Source organism: Tachypleus tridentatus, chromosome 11, assembly GCF_004210375.1.
Source record: "Tachypleus tridentatus isolate NWPU-2018 chromosome 11, ASM421037v1, whole genome shotgun sequence".
Taxonomy (NCBI): Eukaryota; Metazoa; Arthropoda; class Merostomata; order Xiphosura; family Limulidae; genus Tachypleus; species Tachypleus tridentatus.
The window spans coordinates 90853273-90879912 of record NC_134835.1 but is presented as its reverse complement, the minus strand read 5'-3'; the positions used below and the strand labels follow the sequence as shown (position 1 = coordinate 90879912).

The 26640-nt window shown below is 29.6% G+C and overlaps 1 protein-coding gene across 1 annotated transcript in view; it reads left to right on the top strand.

Annotated features, from left to right (window-relative positions):
• The window catches only part of Hel89B (histone acetyltransferase 1), a 119354-nt gene that overhangs the window by 65981 nt on the left and 26733 nt on the right, over positions 1 to 26640 (top strand). The window contains exons 17-28 of the mRNA XM_076468556.1: positions 1757 to 1911; positions 2358 to 2538; positions 5941 to 6110; positions 7259 to 7352; positions 7991 to 8067; positions 16725 to 16842; positions 19343 to 19597; positions 20523 to 20639; positions 23876 to 24026; positions 25588 to 25694; positions 26095 to 26296; positions 26449 to 26597. Of these exons, the coding sequence (XP_076324671.1) occupies positions 1757 to 1911; positions 2358 to 2538; positions 5941 to 6110; positions 7259 to 7352; positions 7991 to 8067; positions 16725 to 16842; positions 19343 to 19597; positions 20523 to 20639; positions 23876 to 24026; positions 25588 to 25694; positions 26095 to 26296; positions 26449 to 26597 (1776 nt within the window). The remainder of the gene's footprint in view (positions 1 to 1756; positions 1912 to 2357; positions 2539 to 5940; positions 6111 to 7258; positions 7353 to 7990; positions 8068 to 16724; positions 16843 to 19342; positions 19598 to 20522; positions 20640 to 23875; positions 24027 to 25587; positions 25695 to 26094; positions 26297 to 26448; positions 26598 to 26640) is intronic.

The following is a 26640-nucleotide window of genomic DNA, read 5'->3' as shown; positions in this document are numbered from 1 at the left end:
AATGCCCAAAATACAGTCTGGTTCATTTATGTTTGAATGAAAGAATTATAAAGATGTCAAAAAAAAAAGTTAGAAAAATGATAATTAAACAGATTGTTAACAGTGAGAAACCAGGAATACTAGTGTGTTTTTGTCAGGTAAGAAGTTATTGAACGTTTAAACAGTACAAAGAAAAATACATAGTAAAAACTTGTTGCCAATGGCTGAATGAATAATGGTAATGCCATTGATCGAAAATATCCTGCACAATTTCTAAATTATATTAGCAATGACATGAAACAATTATTACTGCTAAGAGGTTTACTCTAACTAAAAAAAGTTAAAGTTTCTACCTAACTAAAATAGAACATATAACTATTTAGTTAAAGATGTATTATATACTTCCTGCTGCAGACTTCTCAGTCAAGAATTTTGTGATATAATTATATGAATGGCAAGAAAAGTTTAATCTGATCATTGAGAAACTTTTAAAAAATTGAAAGAACTAAAATAACATCTATGGAAGAAATCAGTTAAAAATAAAATGAGCTTGTGATTAAGTCTGAAAGTAAGTAGTGGAAAGATGTGTTTGACTTAAAGCTACTGTGTTATATAGTGTCTAGTGCAGCACTGTCTTCTTTTCTGAGAAACTTTAGACTTTTCAGACAAGCAATTTTTTTCAAGTTTTTTAGTGTTTTTCAGTATGTTTGTTGTGGTAATGAAAGAACATTTAAGGAAAGTACAAATGATGGAGGCTGATGACCACTGTCTTGGATAAAATATTTCAAATTATCTACTACAAGTACTGGCTGATAAAATCATTCAAAGCATCATTAGACTGATTACACAGTAATGGGTTGTACTTCAGATGGTGGTCATAAAATATGACAATGATTACAGTCCATCAAGTTAAATTGAAAAATAACATGTGGGAAAAGTGAATTTTTAAATGAAAATTGTATCCTTTTTGTGTAAAAATTGTACTAAGAAACATGTTTGATTTCTAATGCAAATTTCAAAGTGAAATTTACTATTTGATTTGCACATAATAATAAGTGTGCATGTTGCAACACATAGTACATTTAATTTTAGTACTATATCATTTAGTTAACCTACACAAAATGAATAACACATTTTAATATTGTACCTAGAGCAGCAAAATACATCTGCCTAGGACAGAACCCTAAGACAAGCACGACAAGCAAGCCAGATAATTTTTGAGAAAGTACTCATTCACTTGCATATGAGTAAGAAAAATAGCAAAAATAGTGCTAGCATGCAACAAGAGTAACCACATAAGTTAGCTAAGTAATATGTTCTATAACTGCTGTTGTAGGTGGATATGGCCTTGATCTTCAGATTTTTAAAGTAAGTTGAGCATTGTAACCCTCTATTTGCTTCAGTATTATTATGAGTAAGCTACTTTACTATACAGTCGTGGCAATACATCAGTAATTTAGCACTTCATATCAGTATGCTTCAAACTATAAAAATATTTCTGTTTGCTTAATCTATTATTCCAAGTATGTGTTTTCTCTTTCTGTGTCATTACTTATTGAAGTAATTTTTTGTTTCAAGCATTTTCTGCTGCAGAAATTTTTAATATAAAAAAGTATAGATAATCAAAATACTGATGGCTTTCTGTTTTTTGTTGTTGTTTTTTTTACTTATCATATTTCATTTGCTCTATTATATATCTTTTACCTTTGTATTTGCATCTACTGTTCTCTAGGTAAATGCATGTGTCACTTGCTTATTGAAAATATTCTTGTTTTAGGAGAAAAGTCATGGTAAGGGAAGAAAGCCAAGTAGTTCAGAAGCTCATATAAAAGATGGGCCAGAGCAGTATTATCTAGGTGGAGTAGAATCTCTTAGTGACAGCCCATTGGAACGTGATAAGTGTGTTATGAGGGCCAGGCACATTGCAGCAAGGTAACTTCAAGTAAATTGCCTGTATGTAAACTTGTATTTTCAATAAATATAATCGGATGATTCACGTATTGAGCTTATGATGTATACATATGCCTTTTCATGTAATAGCAATGTCAATTATTTTTTTAGTATATTAAATCAGTATTTGTTATTGAAATTCCTTTCCATGCAGTACCTTTCAGTCTGTTATCTTTTACCATTAAATAATTTTGGCTTGCTATGCAGTGCAATATAAGTATATTATTTTTTTAATCTAGCTTTGTAACTACAGTTCCATTTATATTTTGTATTGACAACTTAACAAAATATAGTTATAAACTCAGAGTCCTACATTCATACTGTTTTCTGTACTTGGATCCTTTAATAAGAGTTTTTCTCTTGTTTAATCTGTATGTAAAGTTGAAATGTTTCATTTTTTTAAAGCATAGAGTACTGTTTTACTGTAGATTCCTTGGATTACTGTCCTGCTTTATCACCAAACCTATGCCAGGTATGGTGTATACCCCAGAAATGGAGTCCCCTATTGAGTGCTTTGCAAAACTTTTACTTTTCCACTTAAACTCTAAGTCAGCATTCCAGAGAATGGCTGTTGGACTTGTATTGATAGGATGGGCAGAGTTTGAAAAGGTAAAAGTCCAATCTAATAGTATATTTTAAATTTGTACAAAGTAACTTTTTGCATAGTATATTAACCAAGAAATAAGACTTGTGTGCTAGCATGAGCACAATCTATAAGTAACATTATCAATGTTTTTTTAGTGTAAGTAAACTTCAAGTAATGTGAGTTCTTTCTGTACATAACACATTTCTGGTTTCTAATAAGAAGATATTACTATTCCAACAGCATACTTTTTTCAGTGAAGATACCAAAGATTATCAGGTTGTATGAACAAAACACTATTTATTGGTTATTGTAAGATAACAATTTTTCTAGAATGTAATGCCTGTGCTGGCAAAGTGAAATTCATAGATCATTTGTTTGTGGTATGACTTTGTAATGAAACTGAAATATTTTTTTAACAAATCTTTCTTTATTGGCTCTGTTCAAGCTCAAACTCCTGATGTGCAAACATATATGAATGACTAAATTATTGATTTGTAAATTGAAATGTCCAATTCAGTTTCATATTTAATAAAACTAATTCAAATGATTATTTTTTACTGATATTAGAATAGTTATTTGATGCAGTTTTATAAATACAAGATGAAATAGTTACATGTGGGTAAAGTAACTTGGACTGCTAGTTCAAAACTGTTGTTTTTTTGCCTAGGTTTAACAGAAAAAATAAGAAATTTTGGATATCAGAACTCCATGTGGTTGTTTTTACTTCACTTTATGTAGATTATATAACCTGCCCAGAAACTATACATCTGTATTGCATACTATAGGAAATTTTATTACATTTAGCTGTTAGGTTTGTAGTACTTTATAGTATGGAAGAAATCATTGCCTTGAATATAAATATTTATATGTTTGCAATAGACACACATACATACACACATATAACTATAGTGCTTGAAGTGGAATGTAATGTGGAGGAACTTCTTGTACTCCCACTTCTCGTGCATTTTGATTAAGAATTCTAATTCCAAACAATGAAAAATTTCATCATCGTATTATACATGGGTGTACACAACTTTAAGAAGCACTCTGTATGTGTCTATGTATATGTATATAAACACACACACATTCATAGTTGGTGCTATGTCCTTGCACTGGAAGAAACTTAAATTTATTATAACTCAACATACAGTGTTGGAGAGGGCACACGAATGTTTTACACATCTTGGAGTGTGTGTATGTACTCCTTATGGAGGAATGCAAGGGATTAGAGTGATTGCCACTGTTGGAATAATACATTAACTCAGCTAAAGCTTCTACTTCAACAGCCACCAATAAGACTGGTATGAAGAGCCATTTTGTTTAGTAAACTAACTTCCTACTTTGACCAGTGACCTTTCAACTGTTAGACACTTTTGCAACCAATGATAATATATTAATTAATCATGTGAAACACTGTGGAAAGGCATTAAGAGCTGGGTGTTGAAAGTGGGTAACAGAAAACATTCCTACTACCACTACTTTAGCTGCTGCCATTTCCTACAAAATCGCCCTGACCATTGCACATTATATACCATATTTTAAGTATATATGTATTGACAACTTATAACTTGTACAAATCTTTTGGTGAGGTAATGTAAATAAATTGTGTGAAAGTTAGGATTTTTGTGTTATTTTCATAGTATCCACCCACAGTTCATAACCTGGACAAGTTCATAACCTTTCCTTGTATATTGTAATTTTGTCATTAGTGAAAAAAAAAAAAAAAGTTGGTGTAACACAATTTCAGTTTTTGTTGTTACATTTCTCCTGCCTATTAAAGTAGGAATAGCACAAAAACATTTTTGACACCCTTGAATATATGTGATATGAAGTTGGGAAATGTGAAATATAGTATTAAACATATCAAAGTGTTTGTAATTATATATATTCATATATATAATGATATTCAGTATCACCTTTAAGTATTAAATATTGGAGCACAACATTTACAATATGTGTATATACTTGATGAACTATAAATATAAAAAACTGTAAAAGTTGTGGATGCAGTTGTCATATAATTTTCCAGAAAGTTACTTACACTGATGTAATTCACAATTTGTTTTTTGGTAATATTTAAATATAAGTAGGAATTTATTTTAATTAATCAGGAACATTTTAATTATATTATTCTTCAGAATGTTATGTTAAGAACAATAAAAATAAATTTTAAATAGAAATGTTTTCAATAACTACAGACTTTTCTGTGAAAAAAAACATGCAAGAGTATCTGAACTTTGATTTTTATAATTGAAATTCATAAACTGACTTTAATAGGCTTAACTCTGCAGTGCAGTTGTGTACTTATTCTACATATAAATTACAGCATACAAAATATACTGGGATGCCTTAGCTTTTACTGTTTTAGTTAGATTAAAAACGTACATATTTTGGAAAAGAATTACACCAAAATAAATTTTTCATGTCTTAATTTAATATGAATATTTGATATGATTTGCTAGTAAGCAAATAGGAAAATACATAAACAGTGAAAAATTAGAAATCATAAGTTCTCCACAAAGCTCTGCATTACTGGTAAAGACATGATAGAAAATGTTGAAAATATAAGATTTATTATTATAATTTTAAAGAATTCTGCCATAGTCCATATGTGCTGTGTAAGAAACACTGTAGAAAATATACTCAAGAAAATTTCTGTATGTCTCCTGACCCTGAAACTTTTGCAGATACGTATTATTGATTTAGCTGGAAAACAGTTAAGTGTCAAATTTAATAACTATTGCAAAAGACATGTTATGAGCAACTAAGCTTTTGCATAAAACCATTTGACATAAGGAATCCATGAAGGGCAGAAGTGAGGTTGAAAATTATATATGTAAAAATGGCTCGTTTGGGTTGAGAAAATTTTTTCTTGAACCTGACGATGACCGAAGAAGATCGAAACATTGTTTGCTCCTCTACGTAAAAAAGTTTTCTCAACCCAAACAAGCCATTATTACATATACATTTTTCTCTAAAAGTGGGTCTTCTCGACATCACTACTGAGGTTGAAAATGTAATTTTGTTAATTTATAACAAAACTCATAACTGTCATATCCTTAATTGTTAAGAGAAAAAAAATCCTTAAAGGTGGGAAGGCATTGATATAAATTTGAATAAAATGAAAGGCATCAAAAAGTCATTACTATGAATATAAAATAATAAAAGTACCTTGATATCATCTTATTTAAACCATTGTAAACTTGGTATGCTGATCATTGTATAGGGTTTTGCTTCTTGTTGAGGCTTAATAACTGGTTAGTCATTCTTGCTTAGTCTGTTGTGTTTATACAGTTTTTTTTATTAAATTAAGTTTTAGTTCTTGGTTTGTTATTACTATATGATACTTTAATGAACAGATTTGACAATAATATATAAATAATTCACAATATTCTCTGAAAAATTACTGCCTCTGAATTTTTTAGGATAATTCCTGTCCACTTAGTGTAAAGGAGAAGTGTTTTTGTTGTTTGTGTGAAAATATATATTTTGATGAGATTGCCTTGGCCTTTACAAGAGTCCAACAGGAATGCAAAGATTTCATGGCCATGCTACGGCATTACAAACTTCCCCTAGACACCACATTTCAGGCAGGGTAAGCTAAAAAAAAACAAAAAAACTGCTCTTTTATGAACATATGTTAAGTATAAAAACAGTTAAATAGGAGAATATAAAACAGTAGTTTGTACTAGAACCTAATGTGAACAAAAATACTGAGGTGTTAGTGGTAATATAGATGGGGAGTTACAGAAATAAAAGAATGTTATTTTAAGACTCACAATTCTACATGGAATTTTCAGTTTCTCTTTATTGCCACGTATCATTAACAATCTTTTACAACTTTTGTGTTTTAGTTAAATTTATTTAACCTATTGTGGCCTTTCAGGTGTTGAGTGCATGTGTATATGAAATATCAAAAAATTTTAAAGCATAATTTTAACTACATAAAGTTTTTTTTTACTCAATGGTATTTTAATATTTGATATTACTGTGTAATATGTATTTAGTATCATGCACAAAAGTTTCAACACTTTTCCAACTTTTATTTCTGTGCAGCCTCAAGATATGTGTAGACAATACATTAATTGGTTTTTAATAATTCTTTTAGTCATCCAAAAGTGTAGGTTTATATTTACTAAGAAACTAGCATATGTGAAAAATATAATGATTCATGTGTTGTTCTCACATGATTTTTCTTTGCTATTAGTGGTTTTAGTACTATTTCCTTTAATTCAAATTTTGTAAAGAAAGGAAATGTTTTTTAATGGATACTTTTCAATGTTAAGTTTTACAACAAACTTTTGTAAGTGTAACAGACCAAATAACAAAGGAAATACTATATTAAGTTATTAAGTGTATGAAAATTTTTAAAGTGGAAATTAGATGTTTATAAAGTTTGTACTTAAGTTTCATGCAACTTGTATTTCCACTGTGAGAATAAAATTGATGATTTTGTGAGTGACACATTCGAGTTAAAAGAAGGTTAAACTTGTAAGCTCTTAGTAAGAAACAGTGTCTGCCAAGATGTGCTAGATTAGTAAATTATTAATTTGTAGTTGATAAAATTATTAAAAGTGCTTTTATGCTTGATGCTAGCTGTTTGTTTGTTTTTGGATTTCATTTTGTGGTACTTGTATTTGGTTTCTTGATGTCATGCCCAGTCATTTTATTCAAATTGAGATATGGTAAATACTTGTTATACCAGTAGTAGCATACTCTCATTAAAAACGTTCTATATTTCAGTGTAGTGTTAACATTGGACCAAGCCACAGCTCTTTCCACAACAGTATTTTCTACACTTATCCAAACAACCAAATTAAAGCCAAAAGTGCTAGAGGTATGTCAGATTTAGTTTTGTTAATGGAATATATTTCATTCAGTACTTTTTAGAAGACAGAAAACACCTTATAAACTAATTTAATTTTGCATGGTGTTTGTTTTTCTCTAACTTGAGTAGTATTTGATGTATAGTTGTCATTAGAAACCATGTGAGCTCCAAATGGTTAAAATCATTCCTTATAATGCTTTCATTTTATCAATGTTAAGGTTGTTGGCCAATTACAGGGACTGTTTCACACATAACAGAAGAGTATTTATCTGTTTTAACTACATGCAGTTTACACCCAAAAAAAATCCACTTTAGTTATACTTATTTGTGTATAATTATATATATAATTTTGTATAATTTTTAAAAAAGTATTAAAAGAAAAATTACAATAATATATTCTAATTTAAGTTAGTGTAAAGAAAGAAAATCAAACTTCAAAGATTACATGCCATACAAAAGTTGTAAGGTAATGTTTAAAAATGACACATTACAAAAAATGATCTTAGTACAGTACTGATAAAATAAACAAAAACTTTATGCTCATATCTTGATTTACATTACAAAAATTTAAAATATGAACAACAGAAGATCAATAAAAATAGACTTGTGATTGCTGTTGAGTTTTTGATCAGATGTTGTATTTTTAGACACTATATGAGAGGCGTCGATCTGTGCTTAGGAGTGTGACACAGACATCTCATGATCAGTTGGTATTGAACAATATGTAAGCAAAAATCTTTCCTTCTTAAATAGTTTTATAGATTAACTCAGCAATTTCCCAAAGTGTGAGGCATGCTTCTCTAGGGGTGGGGGGAGGAGAGCAAGTGGTCTTTTGGGTGAACAAGAGCAATTAGGTTAGTCATTAGTGCAGTAATGCAAAATTAAGCATTTTAATATATTTTATGTTAGTTAAAATTAAAAGTAATTACTAGAATACAAGCATTTTAATGTGTATTCATCTATTATATCTTATCACTTAACTCACTTTTTCACTTATTTAAAAAAGTGTGCTTGAATGTGCTTAAAATTTTTTGCATGTGCTACAAGACTTATTCTGATGCATCTCGTATGCAAATCATTGTGCAACAACCTTCCACGAATAAGAGTGTGACATACTTTCTTGATATGTGACTCCATCTATTCAATTCTACCAACCTATCACTTCATTTAGGCAGTACTCATGTTCTAACGTTTAGTGCTTTCTTCAAGTGTTTTAATTTTCATGGATGTTTGTATTAATTTCTCTCACTAAGTTTACTCTCTATTATATAATAGTGAAATTTGCAACTTGAGTTTTTCCAAAGTGGAATTATTTTATATTTCTACCTGGTTGTGGAACTAATTACTTCATTACAGAAACTTTTTTTTTTGTTTGTTTCTGCCAATACATTGGGCTTGGTTATTCATTTTTCCTTGTGAATTTTATGTTATTACTTCAGAAGTTATATGCTTTATTTGCACATTTACACTGGGCTCAGATCAGAATATAATGTGATGTGATTTTCAGCTATACTTCATCAGGAGATTGATCATCCAAGGAGTTGATGTTCATAAGGCCACACATTTTGACATACAGTCCACTGTTTTTGGAAAGATCAGATTTTATATTGTTTTCAAATACTTTTAGTATTATTATTATTATTTGTGGGTATTTGAGTTTTATGATTTTAAGTTTTGTTAATTTAGCCCAGTGATGGTAAATCTTTCCAACTCTGGGTGTCAAAAATAAAAAATATTGTGATCTTATTTGAGTGGCACGTCACATACATATACAATCATTGTTATCAAAGGAACATAGTAGTTATAATGATAAAACTGTCTCTTCTATCTCATTTGAACAATACAGAAAAGATAAAAATAAATTACAATAAAATATTTTAAAATAAAAACTACAGTTTTACCTGCTATTTAGTGACTTCTTTGTTGCTGTACTGTTGAAGAAATCTCTTTTATAGCAGAAGTGTAATTTGTACATTTTAATGCTACACAAGAAGCACTGACATCATCAACCAATCAGTTTTTCTTGTATGTTTTGATGTTTTTCAAGGTTTAGAACAAAGTTTTGCAGGAGTAAGTTGATGGAAAAAATTGTCACTATAGCTTTGGCAAGTCTTTTTAGAGTGTTAAAAGTTTTCAGGATGAAGTTCTGCACTTTCAGAATTTCATTTTCAGAATTATTATTCACAGATCCCTGCAAACAGTCTTGTTCATGTGTTTCTAATTTGCAACTTGAGATCTAACTAAGATCTAAGATCGTTAAACTTCTGATCTAACTATAGCTGGATTGGAACTCTGCTAACTGCATTTCAAAGTCATTTAAATCTAACCATTCAAACAAATCTAATTTCAAATTTGCAAAAACAAGTTTATCAGGAAATTTTATAAAATGTATTGTTCCTTCTAACTCTCTGAACTGCACAAATCTTGTTGAAAACTGCTCAGTTATAGCATTTAAAATTTCAACAAATTGTTCTCGAGCTTGTTCCAAGTCATCTTTGTCTTGGCGCTTCATTTCATCAAAATGTTTTTCAATCTATGAAAGTACTTATAACTTCTACTTTCCAAGTCACATTTAAAAATGTTGAGCTTGCTTTCAAGACCTTGTAATATAATATTGAGTTCATTCAGATGTAATGACAGATCAATGAAAAATGTAAGTCTACTGAGCCAAGCCACATCAGTTAAGTGAGGAAACTGTTTTATATTTTTTGTACCTAAAAACAGCCTGATTTCATTTAAGCATTCCACAAAAACTTTTCAAGTACTTTTCCTTGACTTAATCATCACACATTATTATACATAAATAATCTATTATAAAATGAATCAACTTCATTTAACAGTGACATAAATTCTTGTTTATGCAAAGGCCCAGGAAGCTATCAAATTGACTATTTTTGTCACAACTGCTATTATATCATTAACTTTTTTTAAACCTACCTTTTTACACAATACCTCTTGATGTATAACACAGTGAAAGCATACAAGCATATGACCAACAGTTTCTGTAAAATGTTTCACAAATCCAACATTTCGTCCAACCATACTTGGGGCAACATCTGTCATAACTGACACTTTGACATATCTATCTGTTTATCACGAAGCATTTTAATAACCTCACATGTATCTACTCCTATTGTATTTTCTAACTTAAGTAATTCCTCATATATTGCATTGCAACTGAAATATCTAACAATAATAACTAATCGAGCTGATGATGTAGTTTCAGTGGTCTCATCGAGACAAATAGAAAATAAATCACATGCATTTAAGTCTTTTTTTTAACAGTATTTCTACTAATTGGTAAATCATTAATATGCTGAATAATAGCTGCTTTATTTTGAAAGTCATCAAATAAAAATAATGCACATTTTTCAAAAGCTTCCTTAACGAAGTCTCCATCACCAAGTGAGTTTCAGTGCTGGACGACAGTATGTGAAATACTGAAGCTTGCAAATAATACATTTCAAGGCCTGCTTACAAATTTAAGTAAGTTGTCTCACATTTGCAATTTATATTCTTTATGTTCTTGCTTGCTTTTTTCTAGAAGCCACCAGAAATGCTTTTTCACATTCTAAGTTCTGCTTACAACTATTTCAGTACACAGGGTGCAAGACCCTCTTTATTCGTATCAATAATGCCATATTTTTCAGTCCACCAATCTTTCAAACTCCTTCTGCTTTCTTTCTGTGACAGTTTTATTTTTTTGTTTATTAATTCTGCCATTATGATAAGGTTGAAATATTAAAAAACAGTGGTAATTCAGAATCGTTAACACAAATAGTTAATGTAACAAATGAATGTTAGAACAAGTAAAATGATAAATTAACATTAGGCCTAATTAGTTTCAATGATATGACAGTTAATATTCTCCAACACAATAATATTAATAACACTTAATAAGTAACAGCAGCAAACACTTAATAAATAATTAGACATACCACTATGCAACACTGATGAATAATGATTAATTTGACTCATTAAATCAAAATGCTTGTGTAAAACGATTCTACGGATTGACTAAAGACAATGAAGTCAAAGTTGCTACATCTGATTTATGAATACACTCATGTAATTCAGAGTTGCTAGCCGAAATTCTTAATTTTATACTACTTATAATGCTAATTTATTTCAATTTAAATCCAGCCATAGTAATATGTAGTTAAATAGCTATCAAATAGAGAAAATTAAATGTTTATTTACAAAAAAAATATATATATAATCATTTCCTGCTTAATTCAATGAAATTAAAAACATCTCTTGATTTGATCATTTTTCATACTTTATAGTTTTTGTTTAACTTTTGATGATAGAAATGTCAATTTAGGCATGTCAACAAAAAAGCAGCAGCATGTCACTTTTGACATGCATCATAGGTTTGCCATCACTGGTTTAGTCAATACTCATAGCTCAGTTTAGCTTAGAAATTAAGCACAGTTATATCCTTTCTCCTGTACTACTGATAGTAGGATCTTTGTTGTCTTAGAATTACTTGTAATTCATCTGACTGAGATATCAATCATTTGTTTAACTATATTGTTATTACTTGTAATTCATCTGACTGGGATATCAATCATTTGTTTAACTATATTGTTTTTCTTCCATACATCATATCTTATACATAGCTTCTATAAATACACTCTTCTATAAATTCACATTTATTTCTGTTTTGTTATTATACTTATTGCTAGACAACAATTTTTATTTTAGAGCCTGTTTGATTAGGCTTAACATAAGTGTTATTTTCAGTTTACTTGTAGTTCTACTTGAGAATTATCATTAATTAAGTTAATTATTTTGTTACCTTAGGCTTAACGAATGTCTGTTCATTTCTTACCATTCATTTTGTTAATTTCTACTTTATTCATCTTATCCTTAATTTTGTTTGAGTAGGTTGAGGTCCACTCTATCTGCTCCCAGGATTACTCACCGTTCTCCTTTAATAACTGAACCGAGTATTCCAAGCCTCTACTGCAGAATCTGCTTGCCCTATCTCAGTTTTTTGTTTTATATGCATTTCACAGTATATTCTTTTGTGATATTTTGTTCTTGATGATCTTTTTTGTCTCTTTTTGAGATTGGGTACTTGCAAGCCACACCATTGGCTTAATATACATTAATTCTTTTTGCTTTAGCTAACCACTAGGCAGATTTTCTTCTTGGTTTCATGTTGTACGAATCTCTCTTAATCTTATCCCCTTTTGCTCCTACCTAGTTTTTTAGCTACATTTTACCCTATCTACTCTTCCATGCATAATGTTCACCATCTACTTCCCTTCTTTGGTGTTCCACCTATACTTAGGGATTCTTATGTGATGCCTCTCAGGGACTTCTAGGGTGAGACACTGCTGTTTGTTTACAGTTAGATCTTTTTCTCAACTGGTGGGGTATCTGCCATGCTATATTCCTTTTGTTGTTGTTGTTTTGTTCTGAGATATTGCCATTTTTATTCTTTTACACATCTTGTCAGTTTTCTGTCCTTTACCTGTTCTACATGCGAGTCTTTTTCCATTTGTATTGTAAGCTCTATGCTGTTTGGAGTTCTGGATCAATTGGTCCCTCAGTTACTTCTTAGGTTTTCTCCATTTTTATATGTAGTCTTCAATCAGATTTGGGTTTGTTATTTCTACATGTCAATATATGCCTACAGTACACACTTATTTTCCTTTTTTTGGGGGATGATATTTTAAGTTATTCTACCATGTGATTCAATCCCAGTTTTCTTGTCTTGCTCTTTGACATGTCTGCTACCATGTGCATTATATTTTATCTCTGTTCTTTAGGGGTGATTTTGCCTACACTATTTTTTAGATATGTAGCTTTAGTTAATTAATATCAAATATGGGTAATCTTCAAATACTCATATACTCTTTTTACATTGAGCTTCGGTAACTGGATGTATTTTACCTGTTCCATACCTCACATCATCATTTCTTTGGGGTGGGTATTTTTACATTCTCCTCTATTGGGACCATCTTTGATTTTACTCATAATTTTCTTTCTTCCCTCTTTTATATGAGTTGGTTGATGTTCATATCCCCTACAATGTCAGGTTTCCAACTTTTCCCTCTTCTTGATGGTTTCTCTTCCCTGATACTCATCTTCATTTGTTGAGGATGTGATTCGATCTGGAGGATCATCTCTAAGGTTTGTCTGCATTGGTCATTGCCTTTCCATTCTCATCACATTTTCTACTATACAACAAAGTGACCTCTCAACTCTCCAAATTTTTTATGGCTCTACCTCCTGTGGGATACATCTCCAAATGAAGTTTTTATAAATATTTTTAATCAATTCCTTCCTTTATATTCAGCCTCTAGTTCACCATCCTCTTGCTCTATCACTATATTAAGATAGGTTTACAACAAGTTTCCTATATTAGTTTTATTCTTCCATCAGTTTTTTTTCAAAAATTTTTGTTCAGCCATGTCACTGATTCAGGTCTTTTTGATTGATTTTCTGGCTGTCATTATTCTGTATTTGTCTACTGTATATGTAAAAACAGCTGGTATGGGCTGAGAAAAATTTTTATGTAGAGGAGCGAACAACATTTCAACCTTCTTCGGTCATCATCAGGTTCACAAAGAAAGAAAGAAAGGTAACTGACCAATAGCTGACCATATGTTTGAAGGGAGTTGTGTAATTAAGTGTAGGAATGTAGATGGCATGCTTATATGTTTTATTATATTTATTAATATAGGAATAAAGGTGTTCCTTTGTACTGGTTTATTTTGGGCTTGTGTTAGGCTTTCTTATAAGAAAGGCTTCTTTAATTTTGCATTTGTTTATGTTTGGCTTTTTATTTAGTATTTGGGTGTTTTTTATGGGTATGTTGTGTTTATTTGATTTGCAGTGTTCAAAAACGTGTGTTATGTAGGTTTGCCCATAGTGGACCATATTCACCCATGGACTACTACTTCTGTCATGTACTGGAACTACTACTTACATGTTCATTTCCAATTCTCTACTTTGGGTAGTTGTTTCTTCCTAGTTGGGGTACTGTCATCCACCTGTTGCCATCATTCACTCTTTCATAAGGTTGTGACTGGGTAAATAACCTTTTAATATATGACCATGATAAATTAACATTTATAATTCCATGGCTGCACAATGCAGAAATGGGGTTTTCCACAAGATAGCTTGTAGGTTTATTGTCATGATAGATTTGTTTTGTTTCTTTACCTATCCTGGACCATATTTACCCATGTAGTCCATGGGTAAAGCAGAAGATGATGATTGCTTATCCTTGCCATACCTTATATTGAATAAATTGGTATGATCTGCTTTTCAAATTAGAGTAGTGTGGTCATCCGTTGCAGTATATAAGGTGTTGTCATTCCTTCAGACTCTTCACCCAACTTCCTCCCCTCTTTTGTGGAGTTTAAGAGACCTTACCACTTTCAATTTCCAAGCTGCTGGGGTGGTGGACCATTGATACATCCTCCTGAATGTAATAATGAAATATAAATAATGTGTGTATACTTTGATAAATTGTTTAGGCTGAGTATTCATAATGAAACTTTGTAGAGTGAATGGCAACTGTCTGTTGTGGAGACACAAGTGTAGAGGACGATGTTTTGAAAAGCAGAAGACTTTTGAAACATTGTGCTCTACACTAGTGTCTCTATGACAGGCAGTTGCCATCCATTCTACAAAGTTTCATAAGTGTGTGTGTGTGTGTGTGTGTAAATGATTACCAAGCCATTCAGTTTATAGTCGGTCAGTGGTGCTCTGTTGGTGTAAATGACAAGTTATTCTCCACTATGTAACATAGAAGTAAACTATCACAGTTGTAGTTCATCTCTTTGATTGGGATCTAGAGTTGAACTATGAACATAAATCCTCATACCCATATGACAGATACTTCATTTCTTCTCTTATTACTCCATCCATGTAGTGGATTTCAGTGGAAGTATGTGCAGATTGCTACAGTTTTTCCCCTTCTACTTTCCACCCAATGGTTATTGTTCTGATAATGTTCCTATGCTTGGGGTGGTTCCTGTTATTATATATGTGAGTGAGATGATTTACATGGCACAGACAACTTTTTTTTACGGCACATGTCAGGTTCTCAGATCGATCATTCGATTTCTCACATTGTTATTCATCTTTAATGAAGTTCCAACCACTGAAGCCTTTTATAAAATAGCCTTAGAACTCTATATCTGAGACCCTAACCCATCTATAGACATTCCCAGCAACCAATTAGCAACCCTCATAGAATTCACCATGATGAAGACAAACTTCATGTTCAACAACCACAACTATATACAAACAAATGGTATAAGCATGGGCAACCCAGTATCACCAGTTCTAGCCAATATTTTTTATGACACAAGTTGAAACACAAGCAATAAACACAGCATTACATCCACCACTATACTGACACGGTTGCAGGATTCAGATTTACACAACACACAACTTGAAGTTATAGTTCAGTAATATTATATAGAGGGAGTTGCATGTTGCACTCTTAGTTGTGAAGGGTTATCGCATGATGATTTGCGTGAGAGATGCATTGGAATCAGTCCATTCCAGATGTGGGAAATTCAAGGCTTGAAGCATGTGCTAAAATGTTTTTCATATAGATGGCAACACTGAACAAGAATAATTAAGTGAGAGTAAATTCCTATTAGAAATACATTTTCAGTACAGGAAAATTATAACTTTTGAATAAAGTATAGTTTTTGAATAATGTGAAATGGTGTATTTTGTAGCATAAAACCAGTGTTAGGAAATGTATTTTAAAATTGCATGGGAATTTGATCATTAACATTTAAAAGGGCATGTTATTAAAGGGTGACCAAAAGTAATTGCAATCAAGGGTATTCAAAATTGGTACATCATTATTAAAAATGAACATAAGGAAAATATAAAAGCATATAAAGAATTAAGAAACCATAATGCTTCATGATAATTCCTCTAATGAAAGACATTATATTATTGCTTTTAGAAATTAAGTTGGTTATATTTTTGTTTGTTTTAACAGTTTTTTGAATTTATTTTTGAGGGCTCTGTTTTTAATATAATAGCCAGTTTGCTGTTTTGAGTTTTTTGTACAGTTAGTTGTGTATGTGATATCTGTTGTAAATTCGTGTAGGATTTTTATATACACATCTTTCATATGTAAGTTGCGAAGTACCTTTTTTTCAGTTGTTTTCATATTTTTATAGTGTTGAAGCTTTGTTGTGATATTTTGGCCTGGAAGTATCAGTGCACTTTGATTTAAGCAAACTTGTTTGTGAGTAGCATTCAGGTTTGAAGGGGAAACAAATCTGATACTCTTGAAGTATTAATAGTTTTACCTTATACATTTATAAAGTGAAACATTACCTACCTTGTATTTGTACATGCTGAAAGTTTGTGTTTTTTTATTCATTTCAGAGTGCAGTCATCTTTGGCATCAGCATTAGTTGCATTACATTATCTTCCTGATAAACTCAACCCAATCATTAGGCCTTTAATGGAATCAATAAAGAAAGAAGAAAATGAACAGCAACAGGTAATGAAAGTTAATTTTTAAAGCACAAGTTAAATGTATAAATAATGAGTAAATAGGCTCCTTGTTAATACTGGTTCAGAAAGTGTGTGGTGTAGGTCAAATAAGCAGTTATTCTTTGCAACATTTGCTGTTGCAAACATTCACTACTGAATTTAATTCTAATTTATAAAACAAAAAATTTTGTTTAGGTTACTTAATTTTGTGAAATATGAATTATTCACCTGGTTTAAGAATGAAATTTGAACAGTATTGTTGAAACTTTTTAATAGGAACTAAGATTAAAATTTTTATAGCTACATTTTTGTAGTTGTATCACAGTTTCTTAATTATTTTAAAACTGGTAATAGTTTAAAACCATAACTGATACAAATATATTTTATTTTAGGGTTTATACAGCAAAATATACAAAAACAAAAGTTATTAAGTAAGGTTAACTTTTTCCATATGGGTCAAAGGCCATGTTGTTGCATTTTTTGACTTGTATTAAAAAATTGTATTGAATTACTATTTTATGGACTTTTCTCATTAAGTTTGGTTTTAAACTGTAGTTTATTTTTCAGATTTTCATATTATTCATTATTTAATTTCTTAATCTAAAATTAAATATTAAACACATCTAAACATCTATTTTTGTGTGTCACACTGCATGTTGAATGCAGTGCTGGTTTAAATTAGACATTTGTGATGTCTAATTTGCAAAGTATATGTTTGTACAAATTATAAACTCAAATTTACCAGTATTGACAAACTAAAATATAAAATAAAAACTTTATATCTTTTCTGTTTGCTGAGTTATCACTATATTTAGTGAATCAAATATGGTGGCCCCCATTCACATCTTTCTATTTTTCAAAATTTTCTCTTATTATATATTATATACTACTCTATATGACGTGAATAACCAATTGGAAGTTCAGAATGTCATCTTTGTGGTTTTCTCAGCATTTTTCAAATATTACAGTGTTCTCTCTATCTTTGGAGATAAACCTTTGAGCTGGTAAATTGAGTCTTTAGACTGTTCATAATTAAATATCTTTTTAGATACAAATAAAGCTTATTTATTAAACTTGATAAATTACAGTGGAAGTGTTTCGTATCAATGAGGTAATTTATGAATTTTTGGTTATTCATATATATACATAAAACTTAAGAAAAATTCATTTCACATCCCCCACGTGCAAAATTTTTTAAGTAATTGAGTACAAAGGTTGGGGAAGAGATAATTGTGTTCTTTATTTCCTTATTTACTGTTTTATGTTATAAGAAAAATAAAGTTTAAGAACCTGTTTGTAAATAGTAATAATCTATACATGTATACAGTTTACAACAATTGAAATTACTGTATTTTACCAAATACTAGTTCACTAAAACACACCCAAGATAAGCCACTTTGTAAAAACTAAAGGTCAGTTTTATATTACTGCATAGGACAACATGAGTGCATGTGCACTGTCATTGTCACTTCTGTATTGTTAGTGAGGCATGACTGAAAGGTTAGTATAATAAATTTAATAAATATGTAATGTTATATTTAAGTCTGAACATTTATGTTTTTATTTTGTTATCTGTCATCATTCCAGGATGAAAAAGGCAAAATTTATTTAATTTCTTAATTTTATATGGTGGTTACTATATTGGTGAAATCAACTGAATCCATACAGAAAGTTTATTATTGAAAATAACATAAAATATAGTTTTTCTTAAGAAATATTGATAAAGCATAATACATAAAACATAAGACATAATAAGGATTTCAAGTGTGAAGTTTAAAAAATTTTCTGATACAGAAAAATATTTTTAATCTAAACATGAAAAATAATTTGTATTTTGGATAGGCAACATGTGAACATAAAAATGACATGAGAAAAACATTGCTTAACAAACCTTAAGACTTAAAGAAAATCTGATATTTTGTGTACGAAAGCTTTGTAATATTTACTGATAATTTGTCAAACTTCGTGAACATGCTCTTGCTAATTTTAAAGTAATAGAATGCAAGTTATATATAATAAGCACAAAATGGTTGAGGTTGGTACCAGAGACTGACCTCACACGAAAAGAGTTAACATTGTTTTTGAATTTTTGTTTTCTATACACACAGACTTAAAATAATTATATTCTTGTTTGAAATTGCATGTTAATTACCACATTATAGGACTTAAATGAGTTTTTACAGGATATTAATTAAAGCATTAGGCTATGCCAAAAGCACATTTTTAGAACTTACATTTGATGACAAACAACAACTATTAGGCAATATACAACATTGTGACTGGTACCACAAGGATGTGGTAATTAAAGTAACTGTTCTGTTGTTAAATCTGGCATAAAAGATCTCAGTTTCTTTGATTTGTAATCTTTGAAAAAAATCTTAAACTTAATTATAATTCTTTATGTATTTAATTAAGGCATTGTCAGAAAGAACTCTGGGTTTTCAAACATTATATCTATTTAAATATATGTTGATCAACGATACTATATAATCAGTTTTGTTATTTAGTACTTAGCAGCAAAGAGTCTCATTAAGCTACTGAATCTATGTACGGAAAGGAGTCCTTGTCCCAATCCAAAGGTAATCAAGAACATAACTACTTTTCTTTGCACTGATTCTACAACCACTTCCAATGTCACAACACACCAAGCTTTAATGCAGGAAAGTAAAGGTATTGAAGAAGGCAATGGAAGTCGTGTGTCTACTCCAGTAGATGTTGGAGATCAATATACTGGAATATTGCTGCTCCATAAAATGCAAAGAGTAGGTGTCAGTTTTCACTGTTAACTGCGTTGAATTGTTTGAATCATTAAAAATTTTTGTTAAAATTTGTTTTGGTACAAAGTTTTCAGTTACATTTTTTGTAAAGTAAACATGTTTTGTTTTGTTTTTTTATAAGTTTTAACTTCTTTTAAAGTACGATTCTGATAATGTTTTCTTGGTTAAATGTTGTTACTGATCTATAAAATTATTATTTTTAAAATCATGCTTATACTGTTTCTTTTTAGAGCTTTTTTGTATTTTTTAATGTTGTAATTAATATATAATAGATTCAATAATTGTATTGTTTACATGAACTTTTAACTGTTAAACTTTAACTCTTAGACAGTATAATTGAATGTATTTCTCTTCCTTTTTTGTTTATGCTGATCAGTTTAAAATTCATTAAAATCATTAATATTGCTCACAATAACCTTCCTGGGTCAGTTAAAAATTAAAGATAGTGTTGTTTATTATGGTCGATATGACCTAATCATTAAATTCAGTACTGTATTTTCTGTCATAAATAAACTTGTATGTAGCAAATCAACCTAAAAATTAAAAACCTTATAATTTTAAGTAATTTTGAAGATTTTGGCAAATTATCAACATACACTAGTAAATTTGAATAAGAATTAATTTCAGTTTATCTAATTTTCATGGTATCCTTATCCCTATTTAAAAAAATGTACGAATAGTTTTGTAAAATCTCACAACTTTTTAGAAGTTTAAACTTGATAATTTTAGAAGATACCAGAATTAGTCAGGTTAGTAGGTGATAATGTGTAATGCAGTGACAGGAAAATGGGTTTTATAGAATTTTATATATTTGAAAGGTTACATGCGATATTATGTCTGAAAATAGAATGCTTAATTAAACAATAAGAGTTTAACTTTATTTTCAAATAATATTTCTATTTCTTTACAGTTAGCTGAGAAAATGACTCTGCGAAGATCAAATTCTATAAATAACAAACGTGCCATCTGTGCTACTTCAACTAGTATAGATACTGTTTCTGATGACACTTTTCAAACTGATGATGAGGTAAGATATAAACTTATTCACTCTTTGTGCAAGTTTTGAATATACTTATAGAGAATGAGAAAAACATATATTCCCTGTTTTGTTAAATCGTTGAAATTAATCTCAAATTTCAGACTGAACTTAGTCATTAGAAAACAAGTGAGTACATCTGAATAGATGTGTATGAGATATTATTTCAATAATTTGATTCTCTTGTTTAGTGTTATGCATGTGTACTTATAGTAACACATTTTTGCTTTTCTTAGCAATACTAATGTGATGTGACTAACTATGGCAGACGAGAAGGACTGATGTAACAGAAAATACTTGCTCAAATTATAAGTTTTTTTACTTAATGCAGGATGAATAAACTTCAAAGTATCCTCTTCCAAAAAAGGGCATTATAAACTGCTGGTTGGTAAGCAGCTCAAAATGAAGGATAATGGGAAATATCTCAAATAGCTTTTCTATAAATGAACAAAAACAGTATTTTTAGTTTTCTTTTTATTCATTCCCTCATGGTTTTCAAACTTTATAAAATAGATGTGATAACCAAAAGTTTTATGAAATAAATAGAAATTACTGTAATTTTGGTGCTGTCTTGTTTGACTTGATATTTGGATTATTAGTGAAATATCCAAAATGCTAGGTTTTTAGTTTGCCTAAGTGTGCATTTGTCTAATAAATGAGTTATAATTGGTTAATTCTCTTAGTTTAATGTAAGAAACAATATAAAAGTTTTATTATGATTAATGAAACCTCATTTTAACATGATACATAAGCCCTTACATTCACAATGAAAAGGTCAAAGTGCACATGTTACAACCTTATTAATTAAATTATTATTATCAACATTTATAAATAAACTTGGCATCAAAACAAAGCTAATAAATTAAACTTTAATATTACATATATTTAAGTTAATTTTTAAGAACATATTAAACACATCACAATCTCCTGTAGTATGAAAATTGTGGCATATGCTATCTAGGTCTTCCCTGTTCTTCAATTTATTTAACACCCCTCCAAGAAGTATGAAATTTAGAGTAAACTACTCATTATAATATGGTTATTACTCAGACAAAGCATAATTTTTATAGCCTTCAATCTTCCTGAACCCATTTGTCATATTTTGTCTTTCACAAATTGCCAATAATTTTCTCTGACATTTTCTGTTATATCATTCACAATCAATAGAAAGACAAAGTTTTATGTATCAAAGGATGTATAATGTTACACTGTTTTCAATACAGGGTATTGTTTATATATCTTCTCTTTGAAAGTTTCTGTTGCTGTGTCTGCATTGACTATCTAAGAGAATTATTTTAAAGCTCTTATGCCTTAGTTGGAAGTCCAATTAAATTATAGTAGTTACTGGACACTATTTGCTTTGTGCATGTTGTTATTCTGTGTTCTTAGGTGCATATTTTTAAACAAATAATTACCCAGTGTACTGTCATTGACAAAAAAGTAAGATTGAATTTTATCATTAACTGACAGCCAAAAAATAAAATATTGAAGGTGAATACTGTATTTCTTGTTTTTCTCATATATGTTATTATTATAAAAGTAACTAAGATGTTAAAATTAGAGAGGTTAGATAAGGCTACATCAAGGAAGATGAGGTATGTCCAAAAGTAGATTCTGCATTACATCATTCTCTTCACAAACTGCCAATATTTTTCTCCAATGTTAATACTATATTATTTATAATCAATAGAAAGCCAAAGTTTGAATCTATTAAATAATATATTATAGTACATTGTTTTCTCTACAGAGAACTTTCTATTTCACTTTCAGTTCAGACTATTCCCATGGAAATCACACAAAGGAGCTCATCTGAATTTTTAATGGCTCTTATCACATAGTTAGAAGCTTGCAAAATTATGATAGTTGTTTACTATCATTGCTTGTTGTTTACTTATAATTTTTGTGTTTTTAGGTGTAATATTTGATTAAATAACTTTAGTGTAGTAGTACCTTAAGTTTTGTCAACAGTGAAAAAAAAATACTCAGGTAAGTACTATATTTCTTGCTTTTCATGTGCGTTCTCTGTTATTATAAAAGTAACTAATGTGAAAATTATAAACTTGTTAATTAGATAAGATAAAGAATAATAATAACAGAAATTCTTCTTAAGTTACGCTTGAAAAATATAGCTCATGCAGTATATAATTTGAGAGGGTTACGTGAGCTTTACATTCACCAAGTGATTTACAACTTATTTGGCAGGATTGTTAGTTAGACATCGTTTAAAAGGCAGTAAAATTAGGTATAAATAGGTGTATACTGTTACCTGTTTTCAGGAAACAATGTACGTTCATTATGGCTTTCTGTGCTTCATTACGTATGACATAAAATTATAATACAAGTCTATTTATATGCTATCTTTTGTTTACACCTGATATACTTGGTAGATGAATAGAAGTTAATAATTCTTCCTTATCTGTCACCCAGTAGTTTCAGATTTGTTTTGATGTCTTGTTAGTTTTTTGAGTTAAAAAATGTGTACTCAATCTCCTTTTCAATATCCAAGCTAACTGTATAATAGAACCTAAGTACCTTTTGAACACTAGCTAATTGTGTATCACAAACTGTCTTGTGAAATGTCATCTACATTTTAGAATTTCTTTCAAAATGGGGGAAAATTTTGAATTTCTAATTTTCTCCAAGTTTATCACGAGTTTTCTTAAAATTAGTAATGCTTGTCATAATTTCATTGAATACTACTTCTTGCACAATTTTTTTTCCAGAAAGATGTTGTCTACAATAAATATTTGTTTTATAAAGTTAATATTCCCTGTTCATCTAAATGACTTGCTAGTTTGACATTAATTATTCAGATGTTCTCAACAAACATAAAGAGGAAATAAAAAATTATAATTGAGTTATAGAAGGAAGGTATTCAACTCTGTTGTAGATAGCTAAATTTGCTGTTGATATACACAGTAAATTATCTATATTTTTGTTTTACTATTCCAGTGTACTGTACTTTTTATCAAAGCAGTGTTCATGGCTGACAGTAGAAAGAAGTTGTTTTAAGTCTACATGTCCTAGAAAAATAATCACCACTATATATAACTCTATAAGTTTTTAAATAATGAAACAGTAAAGTAATGCATTGTTTGCCATAATTAAGTAAATCTTTACTTTATTGCATAGTTATATTATAATATTACATTAAAATAACTATTTTACATTGCACTTGCTATTTTTATATATTCCAATTTTGGGTAATTCTGGCCCCTTTTTTTTAGACACACCAAAATCAAATACAAAAAAGGGGAGCAACTTTTGCCATTACAGAAGCTGCAAGGTATTTTGGTGCTGAACTTCCTCAAAAATTGCCAAAACTTTGGGAGATTACTTTCCATACCTTGAAAAATTCTATAGATGTTTATAACTTTGGTGCGTATTTTGATAGCTTTATTTTATTTATGATTGAAGAATAGGTGTGGGTCAATTTATAAATAATTTCTCTAATGCAAGATAAGGGATAATGCCCTACTGTAGTTAAAGTAACTGGACAGAGCTAGACCTTTAATGGTAAGTAATTAAAATAAGGTTTATCTTTGTGTGTGTATGAAAAGTATAAAATGAAGAAGCTTGTATAATTCCTGGTTGTTGAAAAAACATGATGCTTTAAGATAGGCACTTAATTGTAAACTAAAGAAGAGTTTGAGTTTTTAGATATGTTCAGAACTAACTTGATAAATTGTGTAAATTGTATAGTTTACATGTGACGTGACAAAAATCATAAACACTGAGAAAAGGCACTTTTATGAACTATTGCAACATTGTCAAAGCTAACTTATTTTTTTAGCTTGGGATTTTCTTATCATTGCATATTTTATATATATATATATATATATATATGTGTGTATGTATATTTTGGTGAAATTAAATAATTATATCTAAATGATGTTAAATGAATAAACAAAATCATGAGGAAGGACTGTGCTAAAAACAGCAAATCCCAACCTCTGATAAATTATAACCATAAAATTTTCAAGCCGTAAACCAAAACACATTGAGATGAAAATTGTTTAAACATATGCTGCATGTATATATTAAAAATGTAATATTTGTTATATTTTTTACACCTGTTTTATTGACTAAAATAATTTTCATTATTATCATATACAGAATAACATTTTACTCATTAGGTATGTATAACATATACGCATTGAAATAGATTCTTGTTTCTTAATTTTGTAGTACAAGGCAACATTTCATTATATTACTTATACTGTATTTATAAAGTTTTTAACGAAGTTAAAGATCTTAAGCATTCACTATTTTTTGTTTGTCTGTTAAAATTATCTTTTGTGATTTTACAATAAGTATAAGACAGAATTCATTACTAAAAGTTAAAGCACTAAATTACCAGAGTTTAACAAGTTTCATAAAAACATTAGTTGCAGAATTTAACATGCATTAACTCTGTGGTGCCCAATTGAATCCATCCTGTCCTGAAGAAGAAATTCCACCATCATCTTAAAAAGGATATAGAGAATAAACTTCTGTTTGTTCTTCCACTTGCTAAGAAAACACAACTTTAATGATGAGATTTATTCAGTGTATAAGCATATTTAATTTCATAAATTTTTAAGTAACACATTTTGATTTGTGGTTAATTTCAATTATGATTTAAAAGCAAAAAATATTAGTGTTTGTATATTTCTGAATTTTTGTACTTTAGTCCTCTATATGGAAATTCAAAGCTATTTTGCATAAAACAGATACACTATGGATGTTGTAACATGATTACAAGAGCAGTATTATCAATAACTTTCTCAACCTTAGTTAACATGATGTGGTGTAATTTCTTCCTATATCTCAGCTTTCAGTAGTTGTGCAGTTATGAACTTAACACAAGATGGGAGTTCTTTTTTGTTCTTTTCTGCTGTAGTAATAATATCAAAACTGAAGAAAGAGAATAACCAATATTATTTTAATTTCTACCCAGACCCTATTTCTCTTCTGAAAAATGATGGTCAAGCTCAAGACTTAGTGAATAGTTTTCAAGTTCTTGAAGTTATTGGTTCAGCCCTTCATCCCCAACTACACAGTGAGGTAAGAAAGATTGATTTTCTTTTATGATGAACATGAGAACTTACCAATATTGAAAAGGTAATGTATTTCTACACAGTAAATGTTGTTTCTGTGATATTAAAATTACCATTTTACTTTTCTTCTAAAGGTTTTGGGTATATTTATCTAACAGGTCACTTATTGTCTCTTTGCAAAGTAATGAATTCTACAGATAATACCAAGAAATGTCAGTCAGTCATTATTTCTTTTTCACAAGCTATTTAAACCTTTAGTTGCAGGTAATTGATTTTCCTTACTTGTAGTTTACAATTTAAAATATAAATAGAATTGACAACTCTTTTAACAGTTAAATATATGATTATTAATTTGAGATTTTTTTGTGGTTTCATATAAATTAGTTTGTTATGGTCTCTGTTTTCAGTTGGTTTCTCTTCTGCCATACGTTTCCTGTTGTTTGAAACATCCTTACAGTTCGGTACGTCACATGTCAGCTCGGACTTTAGGTATGCTTAGTAAAGTTATAACTGATGAAACTATGAAGTTAGTGCTGGGCGATATTCTTGAAAGGTTGGAGAGGATTGATGATGATACTCAACGACAGGGTGCTATAGAGGCACTAGCCTGTATCCTTTCTCAAGTGTGAATTCTGTTTGAAAGTTTAATTATATAGATTTTAATAGTAATATTCAAGAGAAAAAATTTGCATTAATCAGTTAGTCTTCCAAAAGAAAACAAAAATTACTTGAAACCTGTACTCTTTAACTAGGATATACAGGTGTTATTGACCAGTTAGGTTTACACATTGTACCATACATAGTCCTTCTTATAGTCCCTGTTTTGGGGAAGATGACTGACCACAGTGAAAGTGTCCGGCTTATGGCTACCCACTGTTTTGCTTCTCTCATCAGACTTATGCCTTTGGAGGTATGTTTCTTTATCATAAATTGTCTATTAGGTACAGTTCTCA